The 26,695-nt window shown below is 38.7% G+C and overlaps 1 protein-coding gene and 1 long non-coding RNA gene across 6 annotated transcripts in view; one reads left to right on the forward strand and one right to left on the reverse strand.

Annotated features, from left to right (window-relative positions):
- The window catches only part of celf1 (cugbp, Elav-like family member 1), a 144,876-nt gene that overhangs the window by 50,025 nt on the left and 68,156 nt on the right, over positions 1-26,695 (reverse strand). For 3 of the 4 annotated variants that reach the window (XM_081604924.1, XM_008405051.3, XM_081604925.1), the window contains exons 6-9: positions 13,785-13,864; positions 13,407-13,574; positions 13,238-13,307; positions 12,816-12,938 (exon numbers count right to left, since the gene is read on the reverse strand). In XM_081604924.1, coding sequence (XP_081461050.1) covers positions 12,816-12,938; positions 13,238-13,307; positions 13,407-13,574; positions 13,785-13,864 — 441 coding nt within the window. The remainder of the gene's footprint in view (positions 1-12,815; positions 12,939-13,237; positions 13,308-13,406; positions 13,575-13,784; positions 13,865-26,695) is intronic. The other variant, XM_008405054.3, reaches the window with a different exon arrangement.
- On the forward strand, positions 973-11,646 carry LOC145551042 (uncharacterized). Of its 2 annotated transcripts, XR_014086804.1 has the most exons (6): positions 973-1,180; positions 1,352-1,437; positions 1,535-1,661; positions 1,759-1,844; positions 10,989-11,041; positions 11,372-11,646. It is a non-coding gene; the product is annotated as an uncharacterized LOC145551042 (long non-coding RNA). The 2 variants fall into 2 exon arrangements; XR_014086803.1 differs by lacking the exon at positions 973-1,180 and having other exon boundaries at positions 1,187-1,437.

Genomic DNA, 26,695 nt, shown 5'->3' on the forward strand with positions numbered 1-26,695 from the left:
CCATGTTCCCCTATCACCCCCCACCCCCTTGTGCCTAGCAGAGGTTTTCGTATTTAAATGAAGTTGCTGAGTGCAAATGCAAATCAACTGTTGAGCACCGCCTTTTGACTCATTCATTTTGTAGCTAAACCTTTTTACCTTCTGTTCACCATAAAGAAGTATGTTTGGAGAAAACAATCTATCTTATCCATTAAAATATATATTACATGTATGTTAGGACCCTGAAAAACTTAGTTTTGGTTGAATTGATGATATAAAAGAAGAATATGCATGATTACATACAATAGACTTTTGTGAAACGTGATCTTACTTTGACATTCCTCCTATCTGAAGATTTATCTTGTGATGGGAGGAATTGCACAACTTAATTAAAAAATAATAATAAAAACCATGTTCCAGAGTGGTAGATTGTACATAAAGCATTTTTGTGAATAATATTCAAACTAATGTTAATGTTCACTGATTGCTTTAAAGACCCAGAGTCATGCTATAATAGAGTGGTAGAGGTCATTCCACATCACAATACTGGACTTAAGAAACTACAGATTTTTCAGTATTCAGTTGCTTAACTCTCAAGTTTAAATTGAAGAACAAAATGGTTGAAAGTTTGTGATACCTTCTGATAGAGTATAAACATTTGTATTCTTTTTTTAAAGTTTTGTTAGTTAAGCATTAAATATAACTCACAGATTATGAATCATATTCTGTATAAACTAAAAAGGAGACAGCTCAAAGTAGAACTGAGTAAATAAACATATATACATCTAAATTCATTTTAGCAATTAATTATAATAAAAATAAAATATACTGTCACGTAACTTTTGAAAAAATAACTTTTAGAAAGTATTTTTTTCTGTCAACTTTTATTTAACACTCCAGTCCAGTTGGTGGCAGTAATGCGCTTTCATAGTCAATGAAAGTTTAATGGAAAGTCAATGGAGTTTAATGGCGGATGTTTGACCAAACATCCGCCATTAAACTCCAGAGGAAGATTTGCACTGGTGGTAACGAGTGCTAACTGCTACACCCAACATGAACGAAAATACCCGTGCGTTGTGTGAAATGGTGGAAAAAGTCCTATTTCACGGAGTTACCTTTTCAGTATCGTTTTGATATTTAGCAATGTTCCGGCGGAAAACAACAGATGACACCGCGGCGGTCCAACAAGACCGAACTCACGGTAAGAAAGCTTTTCTAAATAACACGTGGAGCGAGGCCAGTTGCTTTGGTTGTTTCTTGGTCATTTTCTTAGTGCCGAAACAAGTGTAGGGTGAGATTTTGTATTGTAATCTCTATGACATGTGATGTTCTGAACTCTTAAAAATACTCGCATCATCTTTGATTTTTTCAGACCTGAAAAATGGCCAAGCAGAACCAGCCAGACCTCAGACCACGGTGCCGAGGAGCTCTGAGTCCACCAGGACCAAGAGAAATTCAGTAAGTTATGATTTCACATTTAGTGAATAGTGAACACTCGCATATTTGTAAGGAAAACTGATCTTCCCGTTATTTTATTTATTTTGTTGTAACTCAGTACAGCAAGGCAGAGTGTGGAACGCAGTAAAGATCTACAAAATGGCGGATGGAGGACGGATCTGAGGACGAAGTCATGAAGCGGGAATGTATAATTAATCACTGCGTTGATTCCCGACTGTATAATGGTTGGCTGAGGATAATTTTAACTTATTTACTTATGTATTTTTGAGAAAGCAATATATTTGCTACAATATTTTTTTAATTTTACATTTATTTCCACAGACTCCACAGAATGATTCACGTTTGTGTCAATCAGACTCTTCAGGAACGTTCTGACGTCCGTGATGAGGACAGAGATGCAACTGTGTGTGAGTATCTACTATTTTAGAATGTTGATAATATTTTATGCTTCAACATTGTTTATGTATTGTTGAGAAAAATTATTATTTTGAGTGTTTAACACAGTTTAAACCTTTTAGAACCAATTTCTTAAGTTTGAACAGGTTTCTGTTAGTGATTTGAAACTAAAACTATTGCTGGGTAAGTATTGAAATAGATCTGCAGGAGAGCCTCGGCTCAGACCCCTGGAGTCTTATCATTAAAGACAGGAGGTCATAAATTAACATATGCAGGGAGGTGGAGGACAGTATCATTTGAATTACTGTGAGAAAGGGAACTTTGGTCGGTTCACGTAACCAGGATGAGAAGTCTTCCAAAACCAACATCTGACATGGTGCAAAAACTGAATATAACATAAAATGTTTTAAATCACTAACATTTAATTTGTAAGACATTTTTCTTAGTTATTAATAACATGTTTTGACTGAAAATTCTATTATCTTGTTTTAGAATTAATTTAGTTAATGATGAATGTATTTGAAATTGTATTATTTCTGACTATATTAGAATCACATGAAAATGATTTGTTTAGTATTAGAAAATACTTAGGTTTATGGTGAATGAAAGTCTTAATTCTTATTTGTTTCTAATTCCTAATTAGAAACAGGAATTGTACTTCATTATTTTCTGTTGATATTGTCTATTGCTTTTGGTTTGATATCAGGACTAAACTTTGGAGATGCTGAGTGCAGAAGAACAAATTGGGTTTTTGGAGAACTTTTCATTGAATTAAAATACAGAATTAAAGGTTTGTTCCTGGCAGAGCAGAAGAGAAACCAGAATTTCACAGCTACCTGTGAGGTTCCTGCATCTGTTTCTCTTTGCCCAGATGGCTGTAGAGCCACAGGAGGCCGGATAGTGTTAAGAAAATAAATTTAAAATAAGTTAGTTTTAGAATTTATTATGACTTGATTGAAATACCATAATTATAGTTTTAAAATTTATAACATATTCTGACCTATTGATATATTTTACTGTAGTTAAAGCAGATGGTTTGCCAAGATCTCCGATCTGCTCTTTGTCTGTCTGGAAACAATCAGTAGGAAGTTCTAGCTTTTCACACTGATCTGTGAAAACCATAAACCACCATGAATTCGGAGAGTCTGCTTCCACCTTATTTAACAAAAGGTGTTTGATCTTGCGACCAAACTGCGGGACTTTTTCTAAAATTTAAAAGGGCCAGAGATGCCTTCCAATTGGTCAAGTAGAGATACGCCTTAATTGAATACATTAAAGAGGAAAACACACCTACAGGTATAAAAGTTTGTGCACAAGGGAAACAATTCAGAAAAAGCTGATTTATTTTACTTCTGCACCAGCTCTTTCTCCAAGGACGTCCTTGATATTTCTTTGTCTTCTTGTCTCAGGTAACAATGTTTGTATCTGTGTTTCTTTAGTTTCCTGTACTATCTTATATTTTCTTCTGATTGGATTAAATCCTGTAATTCTGTGACGTCAACACGCATTGTTGTGTTTTTGTCCCCGCACGTGGCCACGCGAGAAAACCCGGGATCAAAAGGAAGTATCAGAGCCAGAGTTTTGCTAAATTTAACAGTGATATAAAAATTCTTCCTTAACATTTGGGGGCTCGTACCGGTTCCGAAGTTTCGGACGTGCGCCTGTGGGGACTTTTTAATTCGTCTGGGTCTGACGCTGCGGTCTGGTAAGCCTGTGTTAAGTTTGCGGGCGGCGCCGCTTCGTTTGACCCTTCCGACTTCCCTTTGCTGTGCGACGCCGCAGAATTATGGAATTCTCTGCAATGTCATAGAAAATTCCCCCCGAAAAGAGCAAACATAGTTTAATGTTAATGAATGAATACACACTACAGGGAGCCGGTGGCGGGCTCAAACAGGGAAACGGCGCAGTCTCTGTCTCAAGCTAGGCTTTAATTTGTGGCCTGCAGGAACGTTACTGTGCCTGTAAACTAACAAATTTAATTGGATTTAATTTTGTGTGTTCTAGTTGTAGAATTGGCTTGATTCGGCCAGGGAATTTGCTCGTTCCTCAAGGACTGATTATTTTAAGGGTTAAATTGGCTGAGTCTGTCGCTTTGGGCGATTTAAGAGACTTTTGATAAATTATTATTTGGGTTTTGATGTCGCCTTCTTCGCTGGCTCTTCGTAAATTATGTAGCTGGGCGGATTGATGGAAGAACATATTGAAATTGAGTTTTGACCCGACTCTGAAAATATAGAAGTTGTTGGGAATTTCTTGCGTTGCAGTAGAACTATATTTTAGCCGGCTCCAAAATGTGTTCTCTCTTTTCTTCGTTTTTCCTGTTACCTGAGCCTGTCTCTCTTGTTCTCTGTTTTTTTCTGTATCTGTGCTGTTTGTATGTAAAGAGCTCTGTGTGTCTGTGGCGCTTGTGAGCAAATCAGTGTGAGTGGGATGCTGCGTTTGAAAACTGCTGTTTGTGTGAATTTGAATTCGTGTTTTGCGCTGCGGATCTTGTGTTAAGTTAAATATGGATATTGATTTGTTAAATGATAAGATTCTGAGTTTCTGTTCAGGTCCGTGGAAATCTTTGAATGAACAGATCACAGGTTTACTTAGCGTTTTGGAACAATTGGGGTGGAACACAGTTAAAGTGACGGCAGACGATTTGAAACGGGAAGTATTACAACAGCATAAACTTTTAAATACCGAAATGCCTTTGGGCCTAATTTTAAGTCAGGCTTTGAAACGGGCAGTCGCGGATGAGACTGCAGCCCGGTCAGACCTTTGTGAGGCTGGTTTGTTCACTAAGGGTGCCGCTTTTAAAAACCTGGAGAAGGCAGAGCAGATCAGGCACGAATGGGCTCGTTGCTTGGTTTTTTGGCAAGGAACAGTTCATCTCCATAAACAGAGCTCAGATGTAGGGATTTTTTCCCCCCTCTCGGCTCCTTTGTTTATTCCAAAATTTACTTGGGACCTTACTAATAGTCCCAGACTCTATTTGGACAGGGGTATTGAAATCTGGATTAAACATACGGGATTACATCCGGCTAATCATTCAGAGCAGAGGGAACAATTTCGTCGGGCCATCCTAGCTGGTGTCCCTTCTTCTGTAGCTGAAAAGATGACCCAAAATCGGGAGCTGATAGGTTGTGATCATGCTGAGTGGGAGAAACATCTGTTACATCATTTGCATGTGTTTCAGGATGCGGAGAGGACTGAGGTTGATGAGCTGGAGCGGTTAAAGAAACAATTGCTTAAGCTTCAGATAAAGGAGGCTAGATACAAAGTGATGAAACATGAAAAACAAATGCAGGTGGGAGTTGATGCATTATCAGAAAATTTTCCACCTGTTTTGGGTCGGGTTCCTGCTCCAGCAACACATTCTGGCCCTCGCATGTCTGCAGCTGCATCTTGGCAGAATTTGGCTCCTGGCTGGCGTGGCAAAAGGAAAAGGGCACCCGGTTTCTCAGGTGTGAGGGGAAGGGGTCAACAAGGTGTGAACTGCAGGGACATGTGTTTTTATTGTGGTGAACAGGGCCACTGGGTTCGACAATGCCCACACAAGCTTCATATTCCTGTTGGAGGCAGTACGGCTGACATATAACTGCCAAGAGCAGCACCAGATCCTGCGTCGGTCCCATGATGTGATGCACAGTGCAAACAAGCTGGACGATATTGACACACGCAGGACCTTTTGATCTGAGATCACTGCCAGATCTCCTGATCGACGTGAAGAATGATGGACATTTGTTGCCATTTTGTGGTGGTTGCAGGAGTGGCACACTCCATACTGAACACTGACCTCTCTGACTGAATAAAATCAGTGGTTCTTTTCTCTGCAGTACGCTGGACTCTGCCTGTCGCCACATTTTTGCACACGCTTGTGCATGATTTTACACATGGACATTTTCTGCTGCAGTTATCAGTGGAGCACCTGGCTGACAGCTGGACACGAATGAACACACCAAGCTTTGGTCCTGCTTCTCACTTTGGAAACCCTAGATCCGAACACTTGTGTTCTCTGGGCTGATTTTTGACCTTTTCCCATGCCACCCTGTTTTAATGATTTAATTGGACAGAATGGTTCCAGGAGTAGGTAGATGTAACTTTAGTAGGTAGTGCCTGGAACATGTTTTTGCATTTTCGTGTCTAAATAACTGTTGCTGGTGCATGAGTTTGACTCAAAAGCACGCTAGAAGTGGCAGTGCCTTATGGTCTTTTGGCTCTGCACTCTGGCTCATAGCTTTAGCTATTGGGATGTGTAATTTCATGCTCCCTGTTGATTCTAGACTGACGGTATATTCCTGCTCCTCGCTTTTTCTTCTCCCATCCATGAAACATATGAAATATAGTGTTCTGGGCCACATGTCCCACTGACTTGGGGCACGCTGACATCACACCTGTTGCTTTTGATTTTTAACCAGGTCCTCCTCTTTTGGTCGTTTACATAAGTCTGCTGCAGTGGAGGGGACAACAGAAGCTGGCCCGAGTGTTACTTATTAGAGGTCAAGCTTTTATTCAGTAAAGAAAGGAATAATATTTTGTTAAATGCACTTACACTGTGTTCTTGGATAAAGGCTGCACATACTTGTTATCACATTCAGTTAGTGAGTGTTATACACTGTGTACATCTGAGCTGTCAGTCTCCAGGAACAGAGCTTCTTTTAGTTTTGATATTTTTTTATTTTTTCATTTTCATTTTTGTTGTTTCAAATCATTTAGATGTCTGCAAGTCACAGAGCTGTGAGTTTGAATCACCCTGGGATATGACTGTGGTGGACATGCTGCACTTTCTTTGTATGACTAGGAATGGTAGGAACTATGCTCCTAGATTATCCTGATAACGATTGGCTCTAACTCGTTGCCATTTGCAATTTAGTTTGGATGTTTCTGTGGCTGAACTGACTGCACACAGTTCTGCCTCAGAAACAGGGGGAGAGCACATCTGAGTGACACAAGTGAAAGATTTGAGAAGTCTGTACACAGACGGTTCCTGTTGTAAATATGAAATGAAAGCAGCATATGCACTACTTTAAGATTTAAGTAGTGAGTTTCAGGAACAGAACCAATCCACAAATTGAATTTTGTTTGTGTGGCACATTTCAGTAGCAGGGCATTTCAAAGTGCTTTGCATAATTGAAATAAAACAGCATGTGACATTGAGTAAACAGTGAGATAGAGAGATTTAAAAAAAAAGATACAAATATTAAAACCCACACTCCTTTTTAGGACTTCAGCTTAGTGACGTTTAACTGGGACTTAAGTCAAAAACATAGAAGACAACAAATGCAGGGTTCTTAAAAACGCATAAAATATGAAACGGAAATGGAAATTGGTAGAAGCATTATTCCTGTGTTAATTTGTTATTGTGATTGAAACAGGGGTCATGAAGAAAGCAGGACAAGAGTGACAGCTGAAGGCGCTGCCACTGACAAACACAGCCAAGAAGGCTGTTTGATTCTTGTCATTCCTTTAAATGGTAAGTATTAGAACTGAAGCAGGTGGAATAGAATCATCTGTACAAGATATTTTAACACAAAAAGGGGGTGTCACCACTGGAGCTGTCTGATGAGCAATAAGGAGTCAGTTAATGACCGACTCAGACAAGGACTGAATGGTAAGGTGATTCTTTCTCCTGATATGAGACTCCAGGTTCTTCAAGAAGTCTATGGACTTGGCATGAAAGGATTTCACAGGTGATGAAAACCTGGAGCACAGGTGGTATCTTTTCTCAAAGACAGGGTTAAAGGATAGATATGCTGACGCTGGTAGGTATTAATCCCTCTGGATGCAATACTCAAGATACCTGGAGGCGTGGCCAGCGCAAAAGAAGACAGCAAAGCTTTCATATTCTGCTTGATCAATCATTACATTCCACGCTATGGATTTCTAACAAAGATCAGGTGAGAAAATGGTACTCCTTTTAGGAATCAAGATCTGCAGAATGTGGAACAGATGCTCGGATTGACCCATTTATTCGGTACAGTATATTAACCCCAATCACAAGGCAAGGTTGAGAGAGTAAATAAAACAAAATTGGCTATAAACTGTGCACAGTCTAAATTTAAATTGGGTAAATGCATCGCTTATTATTGGATGTTTGTTTGAATGTCCATTAACAAATCAACAGGGTCCATATGAGCTCCACACAAGAAGGATGTTTCCAGCACCTGCACTCGGATTCCAGAATGGACAGGTGAACCTGCACATTTATTTCATAATTATGTTTTTAGTGAGTCACAGGTTCTGGCAACAGAGTTTGCAAAATACCAGACGTCATAGGACCGTCCAGGCTCAGGACCGGTTCCAGGAATCAACTGGGTGTGGCTGAAGGTCATCAAAAGACAGTGGTCTGAACCTCGCTTCACCAGACCATACCAACTCGTGGAAAGGACGTCTCATGCTGTCCGTCTGCAAGGGAAAGGAGACACCTGGTTCCATTGGAGTCACTGCACAACAGCTGAGGAGCCACAACGCGCTCCGAGACGTACAAGAAGATCTGCAACTTCAGACGAGGAGCGTCTGCAGGCACTTCCCAGGACCGAGGAGGATCAGCAATTCCTGCCATGATCATTTCTAATTCCTGGAATTCGAGGCTTAAAAGGCCCGGACAGGCATAATACTCCTGTTTCCGGTGTCCTTATATTGAGAAAAGGAGATTGCACCCTCTCCTTAAACTCACTGTTATATTGGCACAATAAATCCAATTTTCAGTGAGCAACGGACACTCAGGTGGGAACCTGAGGTTTAAACCCGACGAGGAAAACGGTTACAAGAGGATCACCGTTAACACATCTTCTCTCTTTTGCGTATTTTCGTCTTTTCTTGCGAACTCAATGAACTTTCGTTTCTTTTTTCGCGCGTATTTTTGGATCATTTCTGGACGAAGAACTTCTTTTGTTTTTGAGGAAAGACAAAGAAGAAAGACACAGACTCTAAGACTATTATTGAATTCTGTAAAAAAAGAAACGTGTAATTGATTTTTATGTGTTCTAATTTCTTTTTCCTTGACATCTTTGTTTTTGGTGTTGCTTTTTACACTGTTGAAGGATTGTAATTGTTATATTGATTTTGTGATTAGTGTCCATCTTTGGTAAGTTTTGTGTACCTCTGTCATTTTTCCATTTTATCCTTTTTGGGTGATGATTTGTAATGTGTTTTGCTTGTTTTGAAATAATTGAGTTATAGGATTTTTAAAAGGTTAATAGGTATTTTTACATTTAAATTGAGATTGTTACAAATTTTTGCAATACTTCAGGTGAGTATTAAATTACTGGACAGAACAAATTTATCATCTACAGGTAAAATAAGGAGTTTAATTTTAGATGCATAAAACTGCTAAGGGTAGCAGAGGCCCACCTGCTCCGCCTCCCTATCAGATGCTTTACTGTGGTGCTGCAGATGAGGGGGATGTGGAGCTGAGGGGTCCTGTTGAAAAGGGGGACTGTATAAGAAGGTAAATGTTTTGGTTATTCTAGTACACAAAATTTTTTTTTTTTTTGTTCCTATATTGGAAGGCCTAATCAATTTATTTGTGAGGTCTGTGTATCTCAGACCTCAAAAGGGGGACTGTTGAGAAAAATTATTATTTTGAGTGTTTAACACAGTTTAAACCTTTTAGAACCAATTTCTTAAGTTTGAACAGGTTTCTGTTAGTGATTTGAAACTAAAACTATTGCTGGGTAAGTATTGAAATAGATCTGCAGGAGAGCCTCGGCTCAGACCCCTGGAGTCTTATCATTAAAGACAGGAGGTCATAAATTAACATATGCAGGGAGGTGGAGGACAGTATCATTTGAATTACTGTGAGAAAGGGAACTTTGGTCGGTTCACGTAACCAGGATGAGAAGTCTTCCAAAACCAACATCTGACATGGTGCAAAAACTGAATATAACATAAAATGTTTTAAATCACTAACATTTAATTTGTAAGACATTTTTCTTAGTTATTAATAACATGTTTTGACTGAAAATTCTATTATCTTGTTTTAGAATTAATTTAGTTAATGATGAATGTATTTGAAATTGTATTATTTCTGACTATATTAGAATCACATGAAAATGATTTGTTTAGTATTAGAAAATACTTAGGTTTATGGTGAATGAAAGTCTTAATTCTTATTTGTTTCTAATTCCTAATTAGAAACAGGAATTGTACTTCATTATTTTCTGTTGATATTGTCTATTGCTTTTGGTTTGATATCAGAACTAAACTTTGGAGATGCTGAGTGCAGAAGAACAAATTGGGTTTTTGGAGAACTTTTCATTGAATTAAAATACAGAATTAAAGGTTTGTTTGTTCCTGGCAGAGCAGAAGAGAAACCAGAATTTCACAGCTACCTGTGAGGTTCCTGCATCTGTTTCTCTTTGCCCAGATGGCTGTAGAGCCACAGGAGGCCGGATAGTGTTAAGAAAATAAATTTAAAATAAGTTAGTTTTAGAATTTATTATGACTTGATTGAAATACCATAATTATAGTTTTAAAATTTATAACATATTCTGACCTATTGATATATTTTACTGTAGTTAAAGCAGATGGTTTGCCAAGATCTCCGATCTGCTCTTTGTCTGTCTGGAAACAATCAGTAGGAAGTTCTAGCTTTTCACACTGATCTGTGAAAACCATAAACCACCATGAATTCGGAGAGTCTGCTTCCACCTTATTTAACAAAAGGTGTTTGATCTTGCGACCAAACTGCGGGACTTTTTCTAAAATTTAAAAGGGCCAGAGATGCCTTCCAATTGGTCAAGTAGAGATACGCCTTAATTGAATACATTAAAGAGGAAAACACACCTACAGATATAAAAGTTTGTGCACAAGGGAAACAATTCAGAAAAAGCTGATTTATTTTACTTCTGCACCAGCTCTTTCTCCAAGGACGTCCTTGATATTTCTTTGTCTTCTTGTCTCAGGTAACAATGTTTGTATCTGTGTTTCTTTAGTTTCCTGTACTATCTTATATTTTCTTCTGATTGGATTAAATCCTGTAATTCTGTGACGTCAACACGCATTGTTGTGTTTTTGTCCCCGCACGTGGCCACGCGAGAAAACCCGGGATCAAAAGGAAGTATCAGAGCCAGAGTTTTGCTAAATTTAACAGTGATATAAAAATTCTTCCTTAACAGTATATAATGTAATTATGCTATGTATTGACAATCCACAAAAATGTTTTCCAGCTGCATCCAGGACCTACTGCCAGTCATCCAGATGTAGCTAAAGAAAGAAGCAGGTCAGATTTATTACTAATCTAGAGATGTCACAATTCCTTGAATGATACTGTGATTTATTAAAATCCATCAAAGCAAATTATCTGCCTCAGAGTTTGTTGAACTGTGTTTTACTATTTATTATCAACTGCTTTTAATTCTTTTTTTCTTCCAATTGTTTCCTCTTTTTCATTAAAGATTTTATTTTTTTTAAGAATGTATTAATGTGTTTGTTTGTTTTAATGTCTTATGTTTGCATACTAAGCTGGAAGTTGCCAAACAATTTCACTGTAGTTTCATAATGACTAAAAAATGCCTGTAGCTCATAATGATTGTCTGTTCTGTATTAACAGCTGATGGAGGAAGGCAGAGAGTGCTGGCAGCAGAGGAGGTGGCATTCTGGGAGGATGGCAGCAGCTCTGAGGGGGTGTCAGGATGGACCCCAAGTTCCTCCAACCAGGAGCTCAGTGACATCAGGACTACATTACAGAAAGACGTCAGGTCTACGCTACAGGAGAGACGTTGGGCCTGTCCTGAACGCAGCATAATGTTCATGTTTGGACAAAAAAACACTGCCAGATGGTCCAGAAATGGACAAGCATTTATGTCTTATTCTGTGTGCAAACAGTAAAAAAATATATAAATAAAGAAAAAAAAGCTTTTGTCTCTTTTATGTTCCTCATATATGAACATGTTGCATATAAGCAATATCAAATGAATATATTTTAATACAGCATTTATTTTTATATAGATTTTTTAAAATACAGCATTACAAATTTTAATGATGGGGTGGGGTTTATTTATAAAGATAAGTGCTATCCAATGGGCACACATCAACCAACCAATCACATGTCAATGGTGAACTGTGATGTCATTGATTTTCATCCAATGACTGAGAATCCACGTGGGTCTGCTGAAGCGCCTTTGCATATGCTAGGCTATGCTATGCTAAGTAGAGTCGTTAACACCTCTCGCCCGCCCGCTCCCCTCCACCGCCACTCCCCCCCTCCAAGGATTCCGCAATCGACAGATTTCGACTCCCGTGAGTGAAAATGTAGACTGTCGATATCTGTCGCTGACTAGCTGCATTTGCGTCAGAATACAGGGTCAAAAATCCCACTTTTCATCCAGTGTGTTTTAATACAAAAACACAGGTAACCACCAGTGGATCACCTTGGTGCCCAAACACCAGGCTTAACAAGATTTCTGTGGGAAACCCTGCAAGTATTTTAACTCTAGAATTGTCAGGGCAGTTATTTTGACCATTTTTCTTTTCACCTCATCAAAACAAAAATGATCTGATTCCGATTTGATTCCACCCCTCATTTGGATAACCGTGGAATAAAATAGTTTTTTTTTTTTTTATTGAAGTACAGTTTGAAACTATGTACATTGAAATACCATAAAATGATTCCACATGTAGACTTTACTATCTGAGAATATTTTGGTCATTTTGTTATGTAAAATTAGATTTATCATAGTACAGTGTTTCCTGATGTGGCATGTCGGTGCAGTTTCTCCTATAAGGTGAGTGGTAGGTGGGTGCTTGTTTCATATTTTACTTACAATACTGATAAACCACTTAATATTTATGTGTACTTCATACAAAACTTAAAAGCAAACACTTTCGAATGCCAAAACTCCAAATATGAATACCAAATACAATAGAATATATCTGTTAGTCTTTATTTCACAATGGACTGAAGTGAGTACTGTAGTCAAGAATGAGGGAGAATCAAACAATGAAGTTGCAATTTAGTATACAAATGCAGTGTATGACTGATTTTTTTTTTTTACCTGAGCCGGCTAGAGCACTTAATGGACTATTAGATGTCGTCATGATGTTGGAAGTTGAAGTTGTGCCTTGTGTAGCTGTTGCTGCAGCAGCTAAAGCTGCCAGATTCTGCATGGAATTCAGACCTGACAGACACACGCACAGTCAATTTCTAAACCCCACCAACTCCCTTCTTCTGGCTACTATGCAAAAAGCCCAATCCTAATATGGTGGCCTGTTTAGGGCTAGAGGTAAGGTTTAGAGGTAAGGTGTGAATTAGATTAAGGTTAAGGTTCTAAATACACTGGTATTGGTTGGGAAAAATATCTGGGTATGGCATAAATGCAGTTAATAAAATGAATGGATGTCAAAACAAAATCCTAATATGGGTAGAAATACAAACTTGTGTGTGTGTGCGCGTGTGTGAGGGTGTATGTGTGTTTACCTGAAACTTGGTGTAAATTGCTGAGTGCATTTCCTGTGAAGGTAGACTGCTGCAACAACTGTAAGTAGAGCTACAGCCAACAACATTGAAATTAGCTTTAAAAGTTATAATTAACCTTAGCTAATGGTTCCATTTTGAATAAAACAAAGAGAATAACTAATAGACCCACACTCACTGCAAGGAACTGTGGTCCAAGATTGTGGAAACCAGATAAATTTCCCCACATGGAAGTGGCACTGAGTTGCTGCATCTGCTGCTGCACCTGTTGAGCCAGGCGTTTCTGCTCTTTGTCCTTCTGAGTATCTGCAAATTTCACTACAATGGGTGATGAACAACCCTTAACATCAAAAATAAAGGAAGTTAATTAATACTATAACTGTAATATGTACTGAAATATGATTTTTTTAGTTGATATAAAGTACTAATTGCAATTTAAAAAGAAACAACCCCTTGAAAAAAGATGCATTTATAATACAAATATTGTAATTTGGTAGTTTTAGCCTTAAAAGAACATCACAGATCATTATTTGTCCTAATTGCACATCACCTCCAGAGTCTGTGACTGGTGCATTGACTTGATAGCAGACTGGGCCATTTGTCGACCTGTAAATGTTACAAATGCGCATCCTGAAAGACAAAAATGAAATGTGTTAATGTCCTAATAATGTTTTAGACAGGGTATCATAAAATATGTTACAGCACTAATGATTTACATTTGTTTGGGTTAAATTTTGTGGCAGTTTGTTTCTCAAAGCTTTGACCCTCTCATGAAGGGTGTCAGGTTTTTGATCCACATGTAAAATCACACACAAAAGCAAAGAAGTTAAAATATTTATTTACAATATGTACAAGAAAGTGAATAACAATAATGTTGTCTCTCTGGGTCAGGTCCAGGATTTATCTGGAGGATGAGTTGCAGAATAATAGATTAATCGCTGGATGAGGGTGAGTATGACTGGTGATAGCTGTTTGCATGGAAAAAATGGCTTTTGATTCCTTGAAGGATTTGCAGGAAGAGGAAGTGGTAATCAAGATCCGAACAAAGAGGATTTACTTTGTATCCTTAGGGTCCAGGGAAATTGAACATGGAACTGTGGTGAGCAGGCATGGAGATGAGGCTTTGGAGCTGCAATGTGGATCTGATTCTGACTCCAGAAAATGTGGATAGCAGTCAAAGACCTTTAAAAAGGCATTTAAGATTCTGGATTCCAAGAGATCTCAATAACACCAAAAAAATCACAAGAAACAAGAAGATTCACAGGGGAGTTCACGCTGGCTAGCCTACCGTGGAGGAGTCATCTAGAAGAAAATGGTTGTCTTGCAGCTTCTCATATCAACAGCTGCTACTAAGCAAATGAGCTGCAGATGTGCAAGATGCACTCCAAGAGCAGATATCCAATCATTAGAGAGACTCAGAGTAAAGCAAACAGATCCTGAAATTACTGAGGTGCTGGGAGTCTTTTTCTATCAACCAGACAATGATTTTGACCTGTAGAGAGCTTAAGAGTGCCATTGGTTTGGTTGCAGATGTGCCTGCATTGGTGGAGACAGTGTCAGAAGATAACTGTCTTGAAAGAGCATCAGACTTTGCATTCTTGGAACCTGGCAACCCCTTGTGAGGAATTATGATTCTTTGGAGAATTCTAAAGCTAAGTGTTTAGACCCCACTGTGTTAGCTCTGGTTAGCTCTGGTTAGCTCTGGTTAGCTCTGGTTGCGCAGCTCTATGTGAACCGCAAGAATAACTTGTAGTGGCGCTTTCAGAGATGCGTTGAGGGAGTGGTGAGAATGATTTATCTTTGTGAACAAAGAATTATGTGGGGTGTTTACGTCTCAACACGCTGTCCAGTGTGTGGCTTAATTTGGACTGTTCCCGGTTGGCCGGAGCGTTAGTGGTTAAAGGACCAGCGCTAACCTCATCATGCAGATTCAGCCCGGTGAGGAGCTTTCGCACTCACCTCGACATCACACTTCACGCTGGTCTTATATAATTTTATTTTTTAGTATTATTTTTCCAGTTACACAAAGCATCAAACCATACCAAATGCTTGTCCACTTAGTCAGTCATAGATAATGCGCATGGACATTTAAAATCTCGTTCCATAAACAGTTTCCGTGACACTTATTAAAAACTCGACAGACACGAAATCAAAGAGTTACTAAAGCCACACTAGCAGCATTAAATGAAATCTCCCTTTTGTTGCACATCTCTGCGTAGTGCAGCAGATTACCTCATCATGCAGGGACGGTCCAAGGCTGGATGAGGACTGGAGCAGAATTTGACTTAGGGGCCCTCTTCCCTGTTAAAAACATCAGCACCACTAACAGCAGACACACGGAAGGGGGAAGGGGATTAGATTTAATCCCCTCCCCCAAAACTGACCAGTCTAAAAAGCAATAAGTTTACTAATTTGTATTTGTGAACAAACAGCTCAAACTCAAATATTAAACTCACAGCATCAGATTGCTGATGTGGTAACAAACCAATCTAACTATGAAGATCGTTCTTTGAACTTTTACAAAGTAAACTTGCCAGCTCCTTAAAATCTTACATTTATTCATCCATCCATTTTCTTAACATCCTTTAGTGGGATCAGGAGGTGCTGCTGCCTCTCCAGCCAACGTTCCGGGCGAGAGGCGGTGTCACCCTGGACAGGTCGCCAGTCTGTCACAGGGCAACACAGAGACAGACAGGACACACAACCATGCACACACACACACACCTAGAGAGGCCAGAATTTGGAGAGGCCAATTAACCTGACAGTCATGTTTTTGGACTGTGGGAGGAAACCAGAGTACATGCACAGGGAGAACATGCAAACTCCATGCAGAGGGAATCAAACCCAGAACCTTCTTGCTGCAAGGCAACAGCTCTACCAACTGTGCCACAGTGCAGCCCTTACATTTACATTTTAAACAATTCAAAATCTTTTAATTTATGTATGCTGAAACCATTAAATCAAATTTAGCAGCATTGATATTCTCAATAAATAAATGTTACATTTATGTATCTGTGGTCTGTGTTAAAATATAAGTATTTACTGGGCCCTGAAGCCCCGAGGGCCTGATGTCACTGACTTAATTTGGATTAAACAGAAGTGCAAATAATTAAAATTAATTTTAATTGTTATTTTTAATTTGTGGCTTTAAACTCATTGTGGATTTAACCCTGGTGTCCAGAAATTAGGTCCACTTGACCCCACACACTTGTATTATTTGCGACAGTCCTCGCACGCACAAGGGTTAAATATATTTCACTGGTGTTGTTTTCCCGTAACATATAATTTACCCAGTAATATTTTTACATTTCCTGTCAACTTAACATCTTTAATACAAAAACATGGTGGACTGTGTCAGCGGTCAGACCACCGGGCTTAGCAACTTTTCTGGGGGAAACCCTGGGCATCATATATAAACATGAATATGAATATGAATATGTATAACACATATTATTGGGTATTATTTAATAATCTGTTTCTCTATAATATATTTGTATTTTGTTTTTTGTATATTTATATAAATATGACTAAATACATATATATAAAAATTATGAGTGTGCTTTGTAAAATACTCACCATACATCCAATCAGACAATTATTTTCCTATTCAATTCTGTTTTCCCCACCAAAAATATTAAAATATGCTGAAACATCCCAGGTGAAACATAAATATGCTAAGCAGTACTAAGTTTTAGCATACTTGCGAATACATGAAGCCAGACTAATCATCAGTATACTTGAAGTATGTTAATAGTAATTCAATTGTAGAAAATCACAATTTAAAGTGTACTATAACATGCTTTTGGGAACAAGTAAAATTATACTTTGTATGCTTTACATATGCAACTTTTTATGTAATGTAAATGTGCCTGATTAGCATATTTTGAGTGTACTATTTTTGTGATTGAATTACATTTACAATATATTTAGAATGTATTTTAAGTATATGAGCATTACATATGCTCATGAAGATGAAAGTATATGAGCATTACATATGCTCATATACTTTTGTTGTATATGAGCAACAAAAGTATATGAACAAAAGTATATAACTTGTAGTGGCGCTTTCAGAGATGTGTTGAGGGAGTGGCGAGAATGATTTATCTTTGTGAACAAAGAATTATGTGAGGTGTATATGTAGGACAGTGCTTAAATGTGGTGGCGCATGTCACCAAAGTGTTGAATCTGCTCTTTGGGTTGCGGAACGTTGTAAAGTGTGTCCTTTGAAGAACGCCGTACTTGGCGTTCGTTACTGTGTGCTGGTGGTACAACGGTCAGTATTTGCTCTGAATTCTAAAGGTAGGCAATGCTGACCGCCAGCTCCTCAATGTAGCCAAATGTTACTTTTAATGTTCAAGTAGTTAGTTTTGTATCATTTTGTTTTTTTCTTCTTTTTTTATATATGCTGTATCTGTAAATCAAAAATAACTGCGTTAATGAAACATGTTGACAGTATTTGCTCTGAATTCTAAAGGCGAAGCCGCTGCGCTGTCGGGTGGTCCGAATAAACGGTCCCAACCACGATTTCAACCGCCGTGTGTGTCAGATTCCTGTCTCGTTTCCTTCCGACAAAAGCCCTTAAGACACAACGCAGAGTCCAGGGAACAGCGAGGACTCATCTCACACGGACAGGGTTACATTTACATCTCAACACTGTAATTGTAAATCTGTGATCACCACAGTATGCACCAATTACACTTTTGGTTTATTATAATTGCTAATGTACACTTTTTAGTTACTTATCACTGTGTTTTATTATTCTGATTTGCCACTTTGTACATTACATGCTTCATACACACATCAGTACTGCAAACACTTCAGGTTACCAGAACACAGAAGGATCCATTACAACACAGTTTACGGCTGATGAAACTTACTTTGTGTATTCAATATATTCACATTTTTGAAGAGTACATTACCAATATACTATCACAGAATTTTACAAATTGTCAATATATTCAAAGTTTACAGACAACATACTCATAAAAATTGGCACAATAAAACAATAGGTACACTTTAGAGGAAAAATGTTTCACCAAGGACAGAGTATTGTTTTAATACAAAGTCACAGTATTCCAGTATTACTGCAGACAAACTGACAACTAAGAACAGTGAGGATCAACGACAGAACGTTCACTGCACCTTACAGAAACCTACAAAAAGAACAATAGAGCAATTAAACAGAGAAAGGCTTTTTATTTTAAAGAGTAAAGAAAAACGGCAAAGAAAAAAGTAAGACTTACAATTTTAAGACGTTGTGGACTCGCCATGTATGTGACATCATCAGAACTGATGATTGGGACCAGATGCCTGGGGTGGAAAAACATTTCTGGGTGTCTTTTTTGCCTGTTTATGTTAGAAGTAGAAAATAATAGTCAGCAATGTCATAGAATCAGTTGATGTTGGCATTAACTATGAAGCTGTTTTAAGTGTGGACTTAAGGAGACAAACTACCTTAAAATCTTTCCATCCATGATCTGAACACACTGATCCTTGCAGGGTGGTGAGGGGGGCTGGTGGTGCCCATCTCCAGCAGCCATCAGATGAGAGGCAAGGTTCACACTGGACAGGTCACCAGTCCATCACAGGGCCCTGAAAGCCAACAACAAATAAAATGTATGAAAGAGAAATGTTAGATTAACAAGGGGGAAAATTCTGTCCAGTTATCTTTAAATCAAATCATGTTTATTAGGCTAGTGCCTAATACACACCAGTTTTTGCTGTTGATAAAAATGTGGCCAGCTGCTCAGTGTAAAAAAAAAAAAAAAAGGAAAAAATTTCCACCATGAAGACGAGGTGGAGGTTCATCCTCAGAACTGGTTGGTGATCTGGTGGAGCCAGAGCTTCTTCTGAGACAGGAAAGTCTTTAGGTTTTCTGATTCCTTTTCTCTGGCTTCCTCTTTCATCTTCATTTGCTTAGACTGCAAAAATATGTTGAAGATAAAAACAATGATGAACAAGTTATAACAGCCTCACAATATCAAAGTCTCTTTGGCATACTGAGCTTAATTAAAACCCGGTTAAGTTTATGAAGAAAACTATATTAAGTTGCAACAAACAGAACCTTTATGCAGTTATAACATGAAGTTGAATGATTGTTATAGTAATAATCATATAGGTCACAATACAATTGATAAAATAACTATTTCTGAAACCAACGTAAGTTTGTTTATATATGTACTGCACTGTTATAATTAAAAAAGATGATTAGCATTTTGAATTAAACTTACCACCAACTAGCAACACTGTAGCAGCCTTGGTCCCTTCGGTCTTCTTTTGTGACCCACATTTCATTTCCTCTGGTTCTTGTCCAGGTGTGTTATTTATTGCCCAACTCAAACTGGGAGGTCCCCAGCTTGAATTTACCTAAACTCCTCACTATTATCAGTGGTCTTTTTACTTTTAAGGCAATATTATGTGAGTAAAAGTGGCGAATTTGAACATTTCTTCTTCTTCCTGGCTTCACGATGATGCTGTTCGTCTTTTTATGGCGCTTTTCAAAAAAACTGAAAGTGTGCAATACCACCACCATCTAGTCTGCAGTGTAAACTGGAGCTAATGCCATTCAATGATAGATCTTACATCATACATCTGAAAATGGATTGGGTAAAGACAGCTTCCATATTTTAGTTAAACTGAAATCAACAAATCATATTCGGAGTGATGTAAAACTGAAGATACCTGCTACATTTAGTGTTAAGGACAAGTATTGTTTTTGTTGTAGCATCTCTAAACTGAACTGTCAATGTTTGATGTTTTGTGGTCTGAACACATTACTTACCACTTACATTAAGTTCCACTGTAAGGATTGTTATTAGACCCGAGCAGCTAAGTGCTGCTAAGGCCTATTGTAATCATGGTTTTGATTATTATTCCACTGAATTTGATTTTTGGGGACTGCGAAACATTTTTAAGGTTGACGCAAAAATTGCACAAGAAACAGCTCAACAGCGGCAAATAGCAAATTTCAAAAAACCCTCCGCATTGACCTTACTTCATAGTAAAGGTATGTAATTTGATACACTTGTAGAGAAACTGTGTCCAGAGACAGAAGACATGTTGGTGCGACTGGGTGTCCAACACCAACAGATTTGCTTAAAGCAGGTAGGTGTGGCGGCCTGGCGAAGTGACCTGTAACACCGTTGCCATACATTTAGCTCTAAATTCCACAGTTTTGAGTCGAGCTGCACCAAACTCACTAGGATGGATCTTTATCACACCCCCGACAGGAATCCATAACAATCGTTGGTGGGTGTGGCCTAATTTATCTACAGTGCCCCCTAGAAGATTTTAAAAGCTCAGCCCCAAGCTATGTTTAACCCAGAATTACGAAACTTGGTACACATGTATCTTGTTAGGACTTACAAAAAGTCTCTTGGAGCCATGGTCCGAAGCCAACAGGACAAGATGGAAGTTGGCCATTTTGGATCAAAGCTGCCATTTTCTCTTTTTCATTGATGTCATATCCGACTGAACTCGTCCTACAGCTTTTGAGATGCAGACTTTGGATGTGACAATCTGTTTAGTATTCAGTGAGTTGTTATTAACTAAATGATACTTCATTCCGCCTGCCAAACATATAACACTGAGGTGTCTATTGTTTATAAATTCAAGGTCACTTCACCTTTCACATGTGACCCTCGGCGCATGTGGAAGAGCATCAAGTGCATCAGGAGTGCACAATGCCCAAGGGATCCCTCACTACCAGATGCACTCAATAAGTTCTACACCCTCTTTGAGGATGCTAACACCTCCCTCAGCATCAGACTTATACCACCACCTGGTGACACGCCTCTCTGTGTGACCACAGCAGATGTGAAGAAGTCCCTCCAGGAATCAACCCCCGTAAGGCTGCAGGCCCCGACAACATCCCAGGATGAGTACTGAGGGACTGTGCACATCAGCTCTGAGGTGTTGACGGACATCTTCAACACCTCACTGTCACTGTCATTTGTGCCCACCTGCTTGAAGACTGCCACTATGGTCCCTGTCCCCAAGTGCTCCACAGTGACTAGCCTGAATGACTACCGGCCTATAGCCTTAACATCAGTAGTCATGAAGTGCTTCTAGAGACTAGTGATGAATCGCATCAAGGACTCCAGCGACGTCACTGTGGACCCCCATCACTATGCCTATAGGAAGAACCACTCCACTGCTGATGCCATTTCATCGTTGGTCCACATAGCCCTCACTCACCTAGAGAGCAGGACCTCTTACGGTGGAGGTAAGAGCTTCTGCTCTTTCTGGATTTCTCCTCAGCCTTCAACACCATCATCACACAGACCCTGGTGCAGAAGCTCTTCTCTCGGACTGAGTTCCTCACTGGGGAACTACATTATGGGCTTCCTGACCAACAGACCTCAGTCTGTCTGAATCCACAACACCGTCTCCTCCTCCATCACCCTCAGCACTGGCTCGTCACAGGGCTGCATGCTGAGCCCCTTCCTCTTCGCTCTGCTGACGGATGACTGCTCGGCAAGACACCCCAGCTGTCATATAGTGAAGTTTGCAACAACACAGCAGTAGTGGGACGCATCATGAACAGTGATGAGTCCATATACAGAGAGGAGGTGGAACACCTGGTGCAGAGAAAATAACCTCTGCATCAATGTGAAGACCAAGAAGATTGTGGTGGATTTCAGAAGGGACAAGGATCCTCTTCAGCTCCTGCACATCAGGGGAGCAGCTGTGGAGGTGGTCTCCAGCTACAGGTATCTGGGTGTGCATATATGCAGTGACCTCACCTGGAGCACCAACACCTCCTGTCTGATCAGGAAGGCCCACCAGTGTCTCTACTTCCTAAGGAAGTTGTGGAGATCTGGAGTTGGGAACTCAGTCCTGAGGAGCTTTTATCACTGTGTGGTGGAGAGCATTCTCTGCACCTGCATCACCGTGTGGTCCAACTTAAAACAGCCTTGAATAATGTCATGTTTCAAATGTAAAGTTCATTAATGCTTTGTAGACATCTTGCTGGAATATTATAGAATCAATCAGATGACAAAAGTCAAGATTGACAGCAAATAATATATCACATAAAGCTATTTTTTAAAGTCCATTGTGTTCCAGTGTATAAGGGAGAATATTAAGGAGACAATTATAATGGTGTCATTACTATCACAGTTAAAACTAACAACAAATGACAGGGTAATGTAATAATACACCTTTCTCTCTATGAAGGTGGACACTTTTTTCCTCTGCTCCCTCCCTGCCCATGCCTGCCCTGCTTGCTCTGTTTTTGCCCTGTCTTTTTCTGTATTTTTTTTAGCCTTTCTTTGCACATCATCCAAATCTACAAATTATGGATCTGGTCAACCGATCTCTCAATGCAATTGATCACATTTTTGACGAGAAGTCTAGGCACAGGAGAGCCTCTTGTCCTGCGGGGACACATCCGGTGGGATTCACCCTGGATTTATTCATGATAACAGGATTTCTGCTGTTTGGAGCTTGGGGATTCCTGGCTTGTCTACAAATTTGTGACGGACTTGGCCGAACTAGCAAACACTCAGACTGTTGGTGTCTACAGAGACGAAGACTCTAAAACTCACTAACGGGATGGAATCAATCTTGGAAAAGTTGCTAGTTTCAGTTCAGTTGAACGACCAAATTAATTTGGATGATTGGGAACTGAGATGTATCGGAAAGACTTTAGGGAAGATTGAAATTTATAATCTTCCCGACCTAAGACGTTCTGTTTCTGATTTGGCTGATGTGGCCTTGGAAGGGCTGCATATTTCCAATCTCCTTGAAGATATGCAAACAACGCGCTCTTCCCTCCTCACCCCCTCCTGTTTCCATGGAGCTGAGCACTCCCAAGGACATTCCTAGATGAACAACACCTCTATCGGACTAGTCAGAAGCCTCAGCCACCTGGTTTCATGGCCCTGTGACGTCACCGCCTTCACTTATGTCTCTGTTTTGCCCATTGTTTTGTCTGAATGTTGCCATTTTCCCTAATGTGTCCTTTCCTCTTTTTTGTTTTAGTTTGTTAGAGACAGTGGAGTACTCCCTATTTAACCCAGAAAAGATTATTTTAGTTTATTAGTAATATCAGAAATTGTGGTGTACGCACTATTTAGATCAATATTATACAACCCAGAAATGGAATCGGAATCAGAATTAGAATAACTACAAACTTGGAATCCAGAAATACTTAACAGGAACAGTCAGTGCTTAGTTTATATTACTTTTAACCCAGAAAAGAATTTAGCTCTCTTTCTTCTTTTTGTCTTTTCTATGGTTTATTTTGTTTGTATTTCCTTTTAATTAATGTAAAGCACTTTTTATTGCCTTGTTGCTGAAAATGTGCTATATAAATAAAATTACCTTACCTTACCTTACAAAATGACATAATTTTTTAAAAGTTTGTTAATTAATGCCTCTTATGACCTATTTACAACAGATGATGATTCTTAGTTAATATCAAGTTGTCATAACAAGACATCATTTTAAACAATGTCAACTTTGTATTAAAAGCGTTATTTACTAAATGACACTTAATGACAATAGTCATAAATATTCATGAAGACTTCTTCATGTTCATGACAATGTCATGTCAGACTTATGCACAACCCTTCAAATAAAGAGTTACCAAACACTCCAGGTATGATTTTGTTGTTTTTGATGTAAAGTTCTCTTTCTCTCTCATAAAAAAAAAATAAAAAATCTTTCTCACCCTCTGTGGGTGGTCTCTCTCATCCTCTGAGCTCGGGTCCTCTACCAGAGGCCTGGGAGCTACATATGTAATATATATATATACTGCTCAAAAAAATAAAGGGAACACTTTAACATTTAAGTGAACACTGAAGTCTTCCCTTTATTTTTTGAGCAGTATATATACACACATATACTCCAGATATATATGTACTCCTATCAGATTTTTTTGCTGCCAATTCGGATACCCATTACCCATGAGGCGGATCTCTGGCAATCACCTGGATTGGCTGTTAATTTTTAAGTTTAGGTATAAATACTGCTATACGATCAGACAAAATGGAAAAATTCAGCAATAAACTCACCTAATTTTGAAATAAATTACAAAATATTTTCAGGCAAAATACAGCAGCTATTCAGTCAAAAGGACAACTGAAAAACCTGCAATCAGTAAAACAATATTTAACAGTAAAGTTCTCAACAGCTTAAATTATACACAAGTCAAATAAATCTCACAACACTGCCAACTCAAATAATGTAAAGAAAAACAGAAATATTCATTCAGAGTCAAATGCAGGTTGCATCAAAATAAACAATCCCAAGTTACTGAATCAAAGTTTCCTGATAGCTTGACTAGCTGATTAATACTGGTTCTGATTGGTTGTTTCTGACTGAGCGGAGTAATTCTGCAGAATGCCCAGAAGAGGGAGATCTTTTTTTTTTCAGAGATGATCTATCTTACGTTATATTACATAGCGAAAGTTTTAATACTTATATAAAATCTTTTTTTGTTACTTTAAGTTACCTGCTGCAGCTTTAAGCAGATGTTTGGTGTGAGAGTTCACTGCGGGTGGAGCAGAAACGGCGTAACATCTGTGAAATATTAATACCAGTAGCTCTTACTGGCAGTCCAACATCAGGAGCACAATACAGCGTTTTATGCTGCCAGCTCGTTGACTTAAATTATCGGATTATTTTGTTTAGCTTTCAGACCACTATGGTCTTCCGGGTGAGTGTTGGTAGTTGTGCGCTGCATTACCTGCTATTTGATCGCTCAGGATCACTGCAGTGAGCCTCGATGTAGCCAAACTCCATCAAGTGTTTGTTTTTTGAAATGTCATATTAGATTCGTCTTGTTGATGCATTTTGACATGCTTCACCCCCGAGGTATTTCTTCGGCGGAACACGTAAACTTCCCTATGGACCTTTCCAAGCTCCGCCCAGAAACGCCCTCGAAAATCTCACATGGCTGCATGTCTCACCAACAAAGCCTCGCGGAGCTTAGTTTCTATGTAAACATGGCGTCTTTCTCTTCGATTGACTCTCTGCAGAGCAGACACGTGCAGAGGAGGGAACTGGGGGTGCTTGAGCACCTGCCCTTTTTGCTCCTTGCCCCCAAGTGCCCTTTTGGTCAAATGTTTTATTTTTTTTTGTATTATTTTCTAAGCCCTCTTCTGACACATAAAAACATGTGCTAAAATTCTTTGCTTTTTTGTTTCTTTTTTGTATAACATAATAAGCCGGTCACCTTGTTACCTTTGACCTTTTGCCCGTGACGCATGACGCAGTTGCCTCTCGCGCAGTGAGATAAGGCGGCTAACTGGAGCTCAACGTAGCGAACGTTACAGATTACAGAACAGTTTTTGGTGAATAAAGTGGAGTAGACTTGCTGCTTGTCAGATGACGGAAAACGTTGAAGTATCGTTTCTGCTTCAGCTCGGAGTCGCGGTTTAAGCAGAGAGGTAATGAAATACAACAGACACTGACAGGCCTCTGCGTCTGCCTTTCTCTGAAGAACTACTGAGGGGAGGAGACAGCCAGGTGAGGAGAAACTGTTCTTATCTATCCATTCAGTATTTTTATCATACAGACATTAGGCTGTTGTTGATGTGCTATTAGCTAGCTGCTAGCTAACGACTTTGCTAGCAAAGCTAGAAAGCGTCTCCCCTGTATCTTTAATGATATCAGTCATTCTTTAGTATTGTTTATGCAATAAGGGCACATCACCCGTCCAAAACCGATCATCTCCATAATGGATATATGTCAGATCTTCTAATTTCCTTTGCTGCATAATATACATTTCATTTATTCCAGCGTTAGGTAAATGTATCTTGAAGGAGATACATTTACCTTCAATGTATCTCCTAACCCTAACTCCTTCATTAGGGTTAGGGTTATTTATTTTTATAATTAAATAAATCTTTAGAATTAAATATTTAGAATAAATATCCAACAAGGATATTTATTTAGAATTAAAAATAACTCACCCTGAATTACCATGATAGATATAATGAATGTAATAAAAGTGTGTAATTAATGAAGGGAAAAAAACTCAACCGAGACTTTAAGTAAGTTTAGGGTCTGGTTCACAGAGTAAGAAGTTAAATTTGTTTCCCAATTATTCAATGGAAAAGAAAAACTAACCTCAGTTAAGTAAAATAAAATTGTAATCAAAACTTTTGGAATTGTAATGATTCCTTTAAAAATAAAAGTTTTGTTTAAAATACTTTTTTTTTAAATTAAGTAACTCGTTTTCACCAAACATTTATTTGCACACATCATAAATCTTATGTTGTGATTTTAGTCCCTGCTCAAGACGTCATGTGAGAATCACGAGCAAAACTTTGAGTCACAAACAAACTTAGAATATTAAGAAAAATTTTCTGTCAAGCGCAAATAACTTTGTTTTGCAAAAAAGAACGTTAACTTCATGAGTCAAAAATGTGTTATTTAAATTTTTTATAAAGTTTTTTTAAGCAAAACTCAGTAGGTTTTTCTCATGGTGACATTCATTAACAATTCAATTTT

The sequence above is a fragment of the Poecilia reticulata genome, chromosome 3 (assembly GCF_904066995.2).
Source record: "Poecilia reticulata chromosome 3, P_reticulata-male-v2, whole genome shotgun sequence".
In the NCBI taxonomy this organism is placed as follows: domain Eukaryota; kingdom Metazoa; phylum Chordata; class Actinopteri; order Cyprinodontiformes; family Poeciliidae; genus Poecilia; species Poecilia reticulata.